Here is a 14,430-nt window from a genome sequence, read left to right on the forward strand (position 1 = left end):
GTTTACCTCCAAGACAACTCATAAATGCAGTGATTAGCCATCCCTTGCAGCGCCTTTTACTGGAGTTACTCAAAATTTAATGCACTTAATACAGTTTTATGACTCCTTATGCATCATTAGCACTTTAATACATCAGAATGCAGTTCCTGGTTCTTCACAATATTACCAGAAAGGTCAGAATAGCTTTTTAAAACAATAAAGCATGAGGATGAGCTGTTTTTTCTTTAAATGTGGGTAGGGGGAAGATAAAGAAGGAATAGGAAAGTATAGAACCCACTTCCCCAACTCATTCTGCTGCTATACCTCCCATTTAGTGCATTTAAAAAAAAAAAAAAAAAAAGTGCAATAGCACCAACACAGCCAAGTTCCAATATCCTTTCATCGAGTTTGAGGAAGGACTTGGATGCAGCAAACAGTCATCCTTGCATTGCTATTTATTGCCAAATGTAGCTTTGCTCCCACCACCTGTTATCACACTGTAGGACCTGTAGCAGAATTGGTCCCCTAACAAATACTCTTCATTTGAGAGTGAAAAGGAAAGACTAAGAAAGATGGCATTAACACAGCTGTATGGTTTCACAGGTATGGGTGAAGGGCACTAGGAGTTATGCGACAGGACGCCAGGACAGAAACCATGGTCCTCTCATCTGTAGCTCCTTTCGCTCACACAAGCCCCTACTAGCTCTGATCTTCCCTCTTTCCCCCTCAATACCACAAGTTACCCTTTATTTTCCTACCCATCAGATGGGCAGGAGGCAATGCGCACTCTGCTCAGATCCCAGCTATGCGGCTGCCAATTAGTCTGCCAGGATACCCATGCGGAGGGGCCTCTCTTGCTTTATCGAGTGCTGTTGCTTTTCCTGCAGCCTTTGTATTATTGGAAGGTTAATTAGGATCTCTGCTCTAGCTGCAGGGACTTCACCAAAAAAAATCCCGTATCTTTTCAATTTCACCTCTGACAAAATTAAATTGACCTATGGGCTCAGAAGTTGGTAGATAAGGATACAGACTGTTTTGGGGGGTTGTTTTTTTTTTACCTAAAAAAAAAAAAAAAAAAGAAAATGGGTGTAGTGTGATCATATTATCAATCACACAAGCTGAGTTTTGAGTGTGACAACACTACACTATTAACAACACAGATGGTCTCCCGCTTAGCGTCAGCTTCTCTTTTGAGCCATTCAGTGCACCACGAGCAATGCTGGGACACAGAAGTCATTGCCACGAAGTGCTGGCAAAATATTAACCACTAACTGAAACCCAAGACAGATTTTGAACTGCAAATAGTTTTCAGTTCTTCACCACTATCAAATATAACATATCTTGGACACTCTACTCCGATAGTTGCTCTGAGCAATTCACTCTCAGCTCCGCGACAGACCTAAATCCGTGCCTTTTCTCCCCAGGTCCTGGACAAATGCCTCTTCCAGCGGTAGCACAGACCTGCTGGCAAGGAGCATGAATACATCCAAGCCCCAAGACAAGATGTTTTCTCATTCTTATTCCCGCTGAAAGCACAAGAGCTGAACTAATCAGGGCCCCAAGCCCCTGGGTCACAGCCAGGGCACCCGCGCCAGGGACCTCAGCTCTTTCTCACCTGCTGACAGGGACAAAGCAGGGCTGAGGGGTCTGAGCTCATTAAGGCAGAGTTTTCATGGGAAGTTCAGCCCCCATTAAGCTAGAGGGGTTTTTTTTTTGTTGCTGTTGGTTTTTTTTAACAGTGTGTTAGACTGAGCAATTTTCAACAAGGCTCTTTCTTTCCCCTCCCAACTCACTACCCTGTGGGCGGCTCCAAGGAAAAAGAAAACAAAGACATGGGCATAGAAACGACAGTAAGTTATTAACCAGAACTGCTACTGTGAAAGTTAACATCTCCCATCACCATTCCCCCTTTTGCTAAATATGACAGCAGACCACTGCTGCAGCTGCCTCACCCTATGCAGATGTTCATATTTATACAGGAAAAAATGATTACTTAATAGCATTCCTTACACCATGATTCTTTAGCTCTTAATCATTCCTCAGTTTGAGATAGAAACCCTAGACTACACATCTCTGCTTGAATTAAGAGAGTCAAACAACATCTGCTATCACACTTGCTAAAGCCAGAAAGAGTCAACATATTTGCAAATGCTAGTAAGATAGGCCTATCTTGAATAGTATCATCTTGGGGAAAAGGCTGAAGACCTAATTCATCTGTGCTGAATGGCTGCTATCCTGATTTCCAGAGATAAATATTCTCCCTTAATAGATTCATAACAACAGTCATTAGAGACAAAGATTGACAACTCAAAAAGGGGTGCATTAGAGACATGGTAGTGCCATTTTTCCTGGCCTTGACATTCTTCAAGTGTTTACAAGGCCAAATGTATAGCAGAATACACCCTTCAAAGCTCTGTGACAGAGCATACATCCATCATCAGTCATTTTACAAAGCACCTGGCAGCTTTGAAGCATTGTGAGTCAAGACCAGCCATTTCATCTTCATATGATTACACAAAATTTTATGGGTTGGGTGTTTTTGGTGTTTTGTTTGGATTTTTTTTTTTTTAATAAAATAGGAGAATTCTGCCCCAAATAGTTGATGCTGTGTATTTTCAAGTTGTTATACCAGAACAATAAAGCAAGAAAGCACAACATCTACATTACAAAAAGCCCCATTCTAGAAACTGTGCAACATCCCTTCAGGTCTCCCACCCCAGCCAGTATCACAGCCAAGAGAAAGTCTGTGTTAACAGAGCTGTTGTCTTGTTTTTAAGCACAAAAATTCTTAATTTCAAATTCATGCCAGAGCATTGCACAGCATAAAACAAATAAGAATACCAAGTGGGAATACTGATGGAAAACAGTATTGTGTGAATAACTAACTAATCAGCAAATCCTCCCCTCCCTCAACAATGAAAAGCCAAATATTTACTCAATTGTATATTGCATTCTTTGCTCAAATACTTCATAGCTTGAATTAAAAAAAAATAAATCTTGATTCTTTTTCCTGAGCATCTCACGGGACACCAGAGGGCTCAGCAGAAGGTATTTGCACCATCTGACTGGATTCATCTCAGCAGCAACCTGCAGAAAAAGCAGGAGAAGTGGCTCCTAAATCAGGGGTTTGCACCCTCCAGACAGTCTCCAGGCCAGCAAGAACCTGGGCTCCAGAACCTGTCAGACATCTGAAGTCATTGTAAGCAATACCTATTTGGACCTTGAAAGCAGGATTCTCTCCCAGCAGGCTCCAGCTGCATCCCGAACACCAGTCAGTCCAAAGCAGACTGCTTGGCCCGTTTGATCAATATTTCATTGAGAAATTACCCGTTAAGTGAGCCCTTGGTTTCATCGTTTCATTACAAAGAGCTCAGCCCTCTTGTCTTCGGATCACAAGAGACTCGAAGCACCTCTTACACCTAGCCAGCCCCGTGTAAGGAGCATCCACGCTGACACTTGCTTTTTCCTTGTAACTATAGTTAGTGCTAGCACAGGTAACACTGCATTACATCGCATGCCACCGCGCGCCAGTCAGTTTGTACGTGAAAATAGCTATGCATGGAAATGAGCATAGGTTTATATAGATGCTAAGGGGAAAATGCAAATTTATACAAATAATTTCAGTCATCCATGAAAAGCAGCAGCCACTGCACACCCACGACAGTTGAGCTTTGCTTTTTTTTTTTAATCCTGTCATTGTTTACACCGAATGGTGTTTCAGATTAAGCCCCCTTACCCTTCCACATGTTAGTCTTTAACATGACAAGAGAATACCAAGAAGGGAGTGGACAGAGGATTCTTCTAGCTTTCACGCTGTGCAACCTACCACTCACACAGCTTCAAAGCACAATTTGACTCCATTTGATATAAAGCTTGTTTTTTAAAAACAATTGCTACTAGGTGCCAGAATTATTATTGCAATTTGATGAATAATATTACTGTAAAGCAAAGCCAAGTTCATGCTCCAAGGCAGGGGACAATGACACTTACTCTCCAAGACTGACATATTTAAACATGGCCTCTGAACACAAACCAAGAACAGCTGACATTTTTGTATGAAATCGTGAAGGTTGTTCTCCAGTGAAAGAACAAGTTTTCTTTACAGATCCACCAAAACCAGACCCTTTCCCCAAATATTATATTCTACTAAGAGTTAATTTTTGTGCTATCACTCGAAGCAGGTCACTGAGATCTAGCCAAATCCTTCAGAGCAACTCTACACGGAGTATATATTAGCAAGGGAATACTCTTTGCGTTTCACTCCTTAAGCATCTGTTTGGATGTTTTGATGTTATTTTTCATGGATTGGGTTGGTAAGTGGAGGAAGGAGGAAGAAGAAAAACCTCACACCTTGGAGGAGCATGGCTCCACGTTTCCAGCCAGGCACCTTTACCAAGCCTAGGACACCCTAATGAGAAAGCTCTCAGCTAAGTTACAGTGATCAGACAGCTGAGTAAAACTATCTTTGACTCCAAGCAAGGAGCACAAATTGAGTTGTTTGTATTTTCATACTGGTAATGTAACAGAAGCTTCTTCCAGCCATGCCAGTATCTGACACCTCAGCAGTCTGTCACAGATTAGTCATCTCCCTAGCATGTGTCTTTTTATTGTGATGACCCATCACCGTTTCTTCCCTAATTACTTTTGAGATTATCAATATGGCTAATGGGACCAAAATACCACAGTGAAGGCCTGCTGTTTCCTGAGCAAATTTGTTTTTCCTCAATGTAACTTTTCCTACCATACATGGTTTTTGCTATTTTCTGGTCAAGAGGTAGATAATATGGGGGGGGGGGGGGGGAATTGTAGGTTATTTACACTCACGAACTTTATGTAGGTTCCTCTCCATATGCAGAAGAGATGGCTGAACAAGCTACTTGTAATCTTCTTCCCATATACGTTAGCGGTCCTGCATGATTTCAAATAGCACCAGCCAAACACCCACCATTAACTGGATCAAAGTGCACATGCTGTTTTTTTTCTTTTTCTTTTTTTTTTTTTTTTTTCCTTCATTCACATTTCTCATTGACTCCAACCTTCATTGCAACAGATCAGGAACTGCAGCAGGGAGCAGCGTGCCAGCCACGTATCCAGCGTCAGCCCACGCAGAGGCTTTGCGGGCTGTACATTTGCCAGCATGTTTCAGGGACGAGCTGGCATTAAGGACAACTTGATTAGTCCATGACAAGCTGGTGAAAGAAGGCAGGCGAGAGCGCCCTGACACTCTTGTCCTGCTGGCTTGCACGCATCTCAGCCTCTCCCGAAGCAGCTCATTCTGGAAGCGTGGCTATGGCGAGCTCCGCACTGGCGCAGGAGAGCTGCGGGCAGGGTGTCAGGGCACGGGCACAGCTCCTGCGGTGCTGGGACATCGCTCCGGAGAGGGCAGAAGGGCTTCATGGGCAAACAGCTGAGCAGAGAAATCAATACTACAGTCACGCACCGCCCTGAGCAGTTCTGACATATTTACGGTTTCTGCTCTCCCCTTTTCGGGGGGCGGGGGGGGGGAGTATCGCCTTCCCCCAGGTGCCGCCATCCTCCGGTGCCGTGAGGACCACCGCGGAGGAGGACATCGACACGGGAGCCTCTCCGCTGGCAGCAGGGACCTTCCCCTTCACCGTGCGCTCAAAACCACCGTCTCTCCTCACGCTCCCTACCAACACCCAGCCGCGACGAGGCCTGATCCGGCACCGCCACGCTCTTCAGGACGTGCGGACGTCTGCCGTTCAGCGCTCTCCGCTCGAAGCAGGAGGCTGCGGTCCCGGGCACCCCAGGTCTCCCCAGGCACCACACCACTAAGCTGCCAGGATGGGGCCAATGGTGACTTCAAGCTGATGTGCAGGAACAAGATTAGCGTTGGATTTAGGTCGTTCTTCTTTATAAAGGACAGCAGCTCAGCCGTTCTGCCTGCCAGCACTTTGATTACTCCTGTGGTTTACACTACGTGAAGGAAAAAGGCTACCTACTGCAATATTAACGTACCCGTTACAAGGATTTTTACTAAAAAAAAAACCCCTCACGTACACGCCACACCTTCTTCTCCTGCGCTACCGCAAGAGCCGCTGGCAGCAAACCAGCCTCCCTGAGTGCAAGGGGGTTTAGTCCTTCTAAGTGGAAATTAAAACAGCAGCTTATCTGGCAAAAAAAGTACAAGAAATTCTCTTTGGTTTAGCATTAGTGAGTTAGTGCTATTGATAGGAATAATGATGTTTTTCCAACTCAATCAATACCTTATTTTCAAAGGAATACGGTACAAAGAACTTAGATGAAGGCAAATGTATAACAGCATAGTCACACCAGGGTTGGGGGAGCATTTACATCCAGTGTCTGTCTGGCATATATAAAGATAGAGAATGAAAACACTATTACTAAAGCATAATAACATGTCACAGCCATTAGCAATTCCACAAATGGTCTGTTATCCAACTACGCAAGAAAGTTACTCCTTATTAAAGGTTATTCTAACTGGAGATAAAACTTGTCAATAATATTGACAATTCTTTATAAAAAGCACTGTTTCCTTTGGCTGCAGAAATCCTGCTACAGGAGCTAAGTCTTCAATGTATAATTCAGAAATATATTTAAAAAAAAAATAAAAAAAATCTCTGTAGTGTTACAATTGAATTCTGGTTTTCCCCAGTAGCAAAAAAAAAAACCAAAAACATGTTTAAGAATAAACCATTACAGCAACTATCCATGCCACCACCTTCAAAGGTGTAGAAGAGAGCAGAAACATTATTTGTTTCAGCATCAAGTCAAGGTTGCATGGAAGCAGGGATTAATCTCCATACTCCCTCTAACTAGAAACACAACAATTTACTTATGCAGACTAAGATAAAAAAATTTGTTTTCACATGAACAAAATATTAACCCAGCTTAGATTTTTATCAAACAGGTTTTCTAAATGTATACCCAGTGTTTCATTGTTTATTATGACAATTCACAAAAAACAAGTTAGTTCAATAAGCCAGCTACTCTGTCCAATCTCTCATCCGCGAGACTTGCTTATTCCAGCCATAAAGTCAGAAGATTTATTGCTGCATTTGAGCATCGCTTCTTAAGGGGGGCAGGAGAAATACTTGAGTCCCATCCCTCTCACAAGCCCTATAACGATCAGAAATCCTAAGCAATCTACTACAACTGCTTCTGAGGAGCAAGTGAAGTTTTGTTAAGTTGTACGGCATAAGCCATCTTCTCCTCTACCCGCACCACTCTCATCCACATCCAGGTTACTTAACCTGGACAATCCCTCCAACTCTGGACTGTACCTAAAAATTAAAAGCAAAACTCCCATAGCCCGCTTTTCATTTGTGGCAACTGAGTAAGTCACGAACAGGAACCACAACTGTTTAGATATTCCTTGGTCAAGGGAAATTTCTCAGTCTTTTTCCAGTAAACTAGGAAAAAACCCAATTACTTATTTTCAGAAAAGCCATATACACGAGAAGTTGTATCACTGTAGTAATGCCACCATGTTTTCTGGCACTGCAGGGTGACTTGGCATGAAGGAAGCGCGACGGAGAACTGTGCAGGCTGCGGGGAGACTCTGCAAGGCGTGAGCACGCAGGTGCCAAGCCCACACAAGGATGAAAAAGTCTTTTAGCTTTCTAAAAATAAGAGCCTACTAGATAAGAAGCACGGTTAGCCAGACTGCAACACGCTCTGTTTGGTTTTCAACGTTATGAACTGAAGTAACATTTCACTGGGAGGAAATTAATAACCAGTATCTGGATATTTGTAGGGAAACAGCATGAGGTAGAAGTAGTGTTCATTTTCCCCAAGACACTCAACATTTCCAATGAGCATGACCAGTGAGCACTCTCAGCTTTGCTGATCATAAAGAAAGGAAAAAAAAAAAAAAAAAAAATCTATCTTAAAAGTAGAGTAATGAAGCTCTCTGCAGCTTTAAAGTATACATTGAACCAGGACAGTAAGACAGCGAATCTTTACACAATGGCCAAAACTAGACAGTGCAAAATATGTTGCTAGACAAGATGCAATAACTAGAATGTCTCCTCACTAATAAGCATAGTCTTGAGGTAATATTTTACGGTTTAAGTGTGGAAAAAAGCTATAAAACTTTCCATTTCACACAGCAAGAGGGCTACCACAACTCCACTGACATTCACGTTCCGAGATGCAGAAGGCACCATCCAACGTGGTCCTTCAGGCCCCAGTTCCCGTGCTGGCTTACCGCATCCTCCTCCCTCCAAACTGCTCTGCCAACAGCATCCTCCATGGAGCACAGACCAGTCCTTCCACTTTGGAACAAAACACCCATCCCCAATTCTCTCTCTGCTTTCCTCCAGAGCACTAAATTACTTCCCTAATAAAAGAAACTCCATGTTCTTTTTAGTTGAGTTATATGTATTCTGGATTTTTAGAAATTGTAGTTTGCGACACTGTAACAAGATACGGCAAAATTTAATATGCTCTCAAAACAAAATGTAAAAGCCGCTACAGCCAGAAAAATCTCATGCCTTGCACATACTCTTATGAGGCTCATATAGTATGAGCAAAATATGGAATAGAAACAATTTAATGAACAATTAGGTCTTTTTGTTTAAGGCAATGTTAAATATTTACTATAACAAGTTCATTTAAGCATATGCAATTCCAAGGCTGATAGTCTCAAAATAGCTTTACCTGAAAGAAATAGGCATGAAGATGAAAGTCAACCAAAACATATTTTCCATCAGCCCTGAACATGAGAGAAAAGCTCCCTTCATCCTATTTTAGTAGAGTTCAACAGGGCACAGAAACCAATACTGAAATTTTCATGCTTTTCAAGATATTTCACATCAAATACCCTGCTTTTCTTTTCTGACCTCTCCAACTATTAAGTAGATAGTTTCCTTTCCTCCCTCAAGTCCCTAGAAAGACTTTTTTTTTTCCTTCCATCCTTGACTGAGAGCTTGGTGATAGGGCCACAAGTGTTTTGACAGCATACGCTACTTTGCTGCATGCCTGGATACACTACCAAGCCGAGCAATAGGTACAAGAGCTTTTTACTTTTCAAAATTAATTCACTTAAAAAAAACCAAAATTAATCCATTTCAAAAGCCAGCTGTGGAGCATTTTCCTATTAAAAAAGAAAAAAAAAAAAAAAAAAAAGGAAAATCTGTACCAGAAAATAGCATAAATGCAAAAGAAAAAAATAATCTAAGCAAAACGAACCATTTGCATGGTGGAGAATTCTCATGTACCAAATTTATTTTAAGCACTGAGCATCCACAGGATCAAGAACTATAAAGCAAGTCACTCTTCCCTAAAAGCATGTCAAGAGCTTATACAACTTCAAAACCTTGATTTTATATAATTTTGTGAACAGACCTAACAACGCTACAATAAGAATTAAAAAGGGAGTTCTTCACCCTGCCTCCAAGAGCATCACTGAAACATTTCACTTCACGCCTGATGCAGTAGATGAGGGGTTTTTGGTGCGTTTGGTTGTTTTTTTTACTGCAGAGGGTTTGCGTGTAAAGAGATTTGGGGCTTAAGCCATCAGGCAAGGAAAGGCTTCACACAGGGCTGGGTCCGGGGCTGTCCCCAGCGAAGGGAGGGTGCAGGTCAGGGGGCTCCAGGTGACGCCAGACCTGACTCAGCGGCAGCTCCTTAGCACACCACATACCCCGTGAGGTGTCTGTGACCCGGCTGACCACCAGCAACCCCATCTGGAAGCTGAGAATCCCTCGAGGATTTTCTAACTTCTGCTTCTGTGTCCACACGAGAGGCCGCGGGGCCGCAGAGGAGCTCCTCTCGTCCTCCTCCTGCCCTCCCCTAGCGCAGCTCCAGTCAGCCAGACCTGGTGTGTGCTGGCTGCTAAGGGATTCACAGGTTTGGAGATAAGCAGGTTCTTGATTACTTTTTTGCTAAACTGGGGATGATCTGTGCAGCGCCTTAAGTCTCGGCAACTTTTCATTGACGCCGTGACCGACTTCAACGAGCTCTTTAAGCACAAGGATAGCAAGACGGAAAGCTCTCACAGCTACGTAATTCAGTACTGAAAGAACAGGATCATTTCTTTCTACAAAATGTTGTGGGAGCATTTTTAGAAAGAAATAGTCTTCATTTGTGAGTTTCCTGTGATACAACAGGACTTCTGTTCCCTCGAGCATCTTTCTCCCCACCTATTCCGGTAACAAATTCAATCCTAGTAGCTCGCTTTTTGAAACCCGTAACAGGTTTCTAGACGGGATCTCACTACTGCCTGCCTATGGCGGCATTAATGCTCCCCAAGCTTTAACAGAAATGTTTTCTCAGCTACATCTAAAACCAGAGTTAATTTTTCCATGGCTGCATTATATTTGTGGCTCACAGCACTCCCTGTTCCTCCCTAACATTTCCAACTGCTGCGCTCCCAGCTGATGGCAGAAAGCTCTTGTCACGAGTCCCTAAAAATATAACATTGCTCAGTGGCAATATTAAGTGCCATCATATTTCTGCTACTCCACTTCTTCCTCTAACATATCCCAACCCTCCTAGGTATTAAGAATGCCTCCCAAATTAGCATTACCAAAAATTTTTGGATGCTCAAACCATACTGCTGGACCTTGCCTAGTTTAAACCAGTTACAAAGACATTTCTACTTGTTATTTCCTATTGGGGGAAGGGAGAAAATAAATAATAGTAATAATAAAAAAGCCCCACTTGCTTTAAAAACAACTACAGGTGGTAATTTCTCTTTGAATTCATTCATGGTTGCATCGTATTTTATAAATGCGCATATCCCAGCTGTGCCAAAATGTCTTTCTTTTACTGAAAAATGAAAAGGGAGACTTTCTTTAGCTTTTAAATCTGCTTAGTGTTGCTGGAGCAGTTCGGCTAAACCTACTGAATGACCATGAAAGATGAGCCCTGTAGCCGAGCCGCTACCCTGCACGAACCCACCGCCTTCAGCCTGTCCTTGAGCAGCGCTCCCCAAGAACACACCTGCACATCTCACTGGGAAATGGAGCAGAAATTGGCAGAAGACAAGTTCTAAAGTCTGTGGGTACTCATCAGGGAAGGCGCAGTCTGCCAGCCAACACTGCTTTAAAAATAGTTTTTTGCAGATAGAAGAGTTAGCGATGACTCAAAGTTTAAGTAGCTGAAACCCCAATAGGTCATATTATGCAAATCAAACCCTGTACACCATCAGCTGGGAGATGGCTCACGAGCCAGGAGTTTTCTACTAAAAGCAGCAAAACTGAAAACATACAATTGCGGTCACTAGTACATGTGAAAAAGCAGCGATTAAAGCACACGCGGCTAATGCTTCAACTTGGAGATCCTAGGGCCACCTCCAGCGTGTGCTCACTGCAGAGGGAAAACCTTTAGGTACCCCGAGTTCAGTTGAAGCTCCTTGGAACGTCAGGTGCGCGTACCCACCCCTTTTCCGGGCGACAAAAAGATGAACTTCAGCCAGGGTACGTTGATCAGTGATATAGATCAGGTCTTTCTCCTGCACAGCCAGGAGAGGTACTTCCCGATGCAGTAGCAGCGGAGACCTCGCCAGGACCCCGTCACCAGGCGGAGGTGCCCACCGTGACAGCTACAGCTGCCTTCAGCTTGGGTCGCAGACAGCTCCGTCGCCTGCAGCGCGAACGCACGGAACAACGGTCAAACATATGCACTTCAGTGCTTTCAAACTCGTAACGCAGCGAGGAAACGTTTAGCTTCCATGCAATTAAGCCCCGTTATTAAGCTTGCGGGCGATCTAATTTTATGCGTAAAAACCTGACTTCAACAGTTCCTTTTCAATAAACAAAAGTGACATTTAGCCTTTTCCCAGGATAATCAGCTCACATCCAGTCATGAACGCTCCAAAAATAAACATTTTAGAGAAAGCGTTAGATCCCACACTAACGATTTTGTTCTTTAATTCCATAGCATTTTTGGGGGTGGAGGGGAAAGGAAGGATGCAGGAAGACTATTTCTGAATAGACACAAGATGTGAATAAAGCAGCATAATTAAAGATGCGATTCCATTAATTTATTCAGTTCTTCCCAGATTCCCCACCACCACCACCACCACCTTTCCAGGGGCAAATAGGGAAGAAAACGCATCTCCCCCGACAGAAAGCTCGGTCATTCGGCTCCCTTCAGCTCCGTACCCCTCTCCCGTCGCTCGCACCCCGCTGGCCGCGGCCGAGCCGCTGCCCCCACCCGCCGAGGGCGGGCCGGGGCTGCTGCCTTTCCCCTTCCACCATTAGGGACCAGGGCCAACGGCGGGTCGGCGGGCCCCGGCCTGCGGGGGAGGGCGCATCCCGGCGGCCGGCAGACAAACGCCCCCCCCCCCACCCCCGCCGCCGCCGCCGCCGCCGCCGCCGCCAGGCGGGAGCTGCCCCCCGGGGGATGCTCCGCCAGCCCGCCGGGGGGGGCACACACGGCCGCTTCGTCCTTCAAAGTTGCTCCCTCCCCGCGGCTTCTGCCGGCCCGGCGACCCCCCCCAACCTCCTCCCTTCGCCCCCTCCTCGGGCGGAGCAGACATTTTGAAGCAGCGGATCCCAAACGCCCGCCGGGCCGCGGCCAGCCGCAGCGGCGCGGGTGCGGGCGAGGCCTCCGCGCCCCTCCCGCTCCCCGCTCCCGTTTCCCCCGGCGGCGCCGCCGCTCACCTGCCAGCTCGTCGGGCTCCAGCCCGCTCTCCGCGTCGATACCGCACAGCACGAAGTAGTGGGCGAAGCGGCAGGGTGCCGCGCCGGGCCCGGGGGCGCCGCTCCCGCTCATCCCGCCGGCGGCGGCGGCGGCTCCCTGCGGCAGCGCGGCTCTGCGCGGCGGCGGCGGGGGCGCGCCCGCGGGCCGGTCACGGCGCGCCGCCCCCCATCCCCGGCGGGGGCGCGCAGGCCGCGGCGGGCGGGCACCGAACGGCGGCTCCGGCGGGCGCGGGCGGGCACCGAGCGGCGGCGGCCCCGCTGTCAGCTGAGCGGGGCGGGACGGGCGGCGGCGGCTCCGCCCCCGCGGGGCATTTAAACCCCGGGCGGCCGCGGCGGTGCCCCCCTCCCCCCCCCCCCCGCCCCGCTCCGGCGCCTTCCCGGGGTTTGGGGTGGGAGGGGTGCGGGACGGTGTATGTGTGTCGTCCCCCCCCCCCCCCCCGGGACTCCGCGTTGCCAGGTGCCCCCGTCGCGATAGGTGCCCCCGTCGCGATAGGTGCCCCCGTCGCGATAGGTGCGTCACGATAGGTGCCCAAAGCCCCCCCCGCGATCACCCCCGAGGCGTGATTAGGGCGGGGTGGCCGTTATTTCAATGGAAAAGGGGACCGGTGCCACCTCCTACCGGGGATGTGTCCGTTCCACAGCCGGGAGGGAAGCACCCGAAGGGCCCCCACCGGAACGGGCCGAGCACCGGGCGGCGCTGGGCGTTTTCTGCGGGAATCCTCCGGGGGTGTGGGGGGGGGGGGGGAAAGGGCTTTTTCGTTTCCCGACCCGAATAGCGAAACAACGTCCCCACAGCCACCCCGGGGAGGGCCTGACGGGTGGCTTTTGTGGGGTCTCCATCTCACTGGCACCACGTTGACTTCTAGGAGGGAGAACGATTCCTTTGCTACGTGCGCTCCGTTTCAAGGCAAACGTCTAAAACGCTGCTTCGTTCCCAGCCTACTTACGATTTACTAACCATTCTGCCGCGTCCAGGAAGAAGTCAGCACTATTTAGTCCCCGTTGCTAAAAACCCTCCCATTATTATTACCCGATGCCAAAGTACTGGCAGATCCGCTCGGGAGCGGCACCTACTTTTAAAGGGGCAAAGGTGAGTCTTCTGAAGTTCTGAGATTTTCTTCTCCAAACTGATGAGATCCCTGCTTACGTCAGATAATTCTGCCGCCTGTATATTTTAAGGAGGTTGCCTGCAGAATTCAATCTGCACTTTTATCCTTTCGTGTTTATCTGTATACTAGTCTTGGTCCATGCAGTCTGTGATAATTAGTCTCATCCTTTGCTTTCTGTGGAGTCTTAGGACCTCTTTCACTTACCTCTCTGCAGCATGAGCCACGGTTTTTTTCTTTCTGTGATTTACATTTGTTCTTCTTCAACAGGCACCTTTGGTAAGGAAATGCCTGCAAGGAACCTGATATTTCATCCAGCACGGGTCATTTTATGGAGGTATGTGGAACAACTATGCCTTCCTACCTGGAGGCAACCTAGCTCAGCATCTCTCTCTCTTCTTCCCTTTGAATTAATAAGTTTTATGCCCTTTTACTTCTCAGCTTCCTGTAGTGCTCTGCTGAAAGCAGACAAGAGCTAAACCAATTTCCTCACTTCCCAATATCCAAGAAAGAAGCAGCTGAGTCCTCTATCACAATCACCGATTCTGGTGGTTGCAGCACTCGCTGTAACAAAGTGAACCTTGGTTGATCCACGTAGGAATTTGCCAGGACATCAGTTGTTTTCTCGACTTTGCACTGAGAGCTAGGTTATTTTATTTAGTTTGGTTTGGTTTGTTTATTAACTTGTATGTATTTGCTTATTCAGCTCTAGG

The 14,430-nt window shown here is 46.6% G+C and overlaps 1 protein-coding gene across 4 annotated transcripts in view; it reads right to left on the reverse strand.

Moving 5' to 3' along the window:
• The window catches only part of DENND5B (DENN domain containing 5B), a 117,344-nt gene extending 104,623 nt beyond the window's left edge, over positions 1–12,721 (reverse strand). For all 4 annotated transcript variants that reach the window (XM_049822524.1, XM_049822522.1, XM_049822523.1 and 1 more), the window contains exon 1: positions 12,573–12,721. In XM_049822524.1, coding sequence (XP_049678481.1) covers positions 12,573–12,684 — 112 coding nt within the window. In that variant the 5' untranslated portion in view covers positions 12,685–12,721. The remainder of the gene's footprint in view (positions 1–12,572) is intronic.
• Positions 12,722–14,430: the final 1,709 nt, after the last annotated feature.

Source organism: Accipiter gentilis, chromosome 18, assembly GCF_929443795.1.
Source record: "Accipiter gentilis chromosome 18, bAccGen1.1, whole genome shotgun sequence".
NCBI classification, from domain to species: Eukaryota; Metazoa; Chordata; class Aves; order Accipitriformes; family Accipitridae; genus Astur; species Astur gentilis.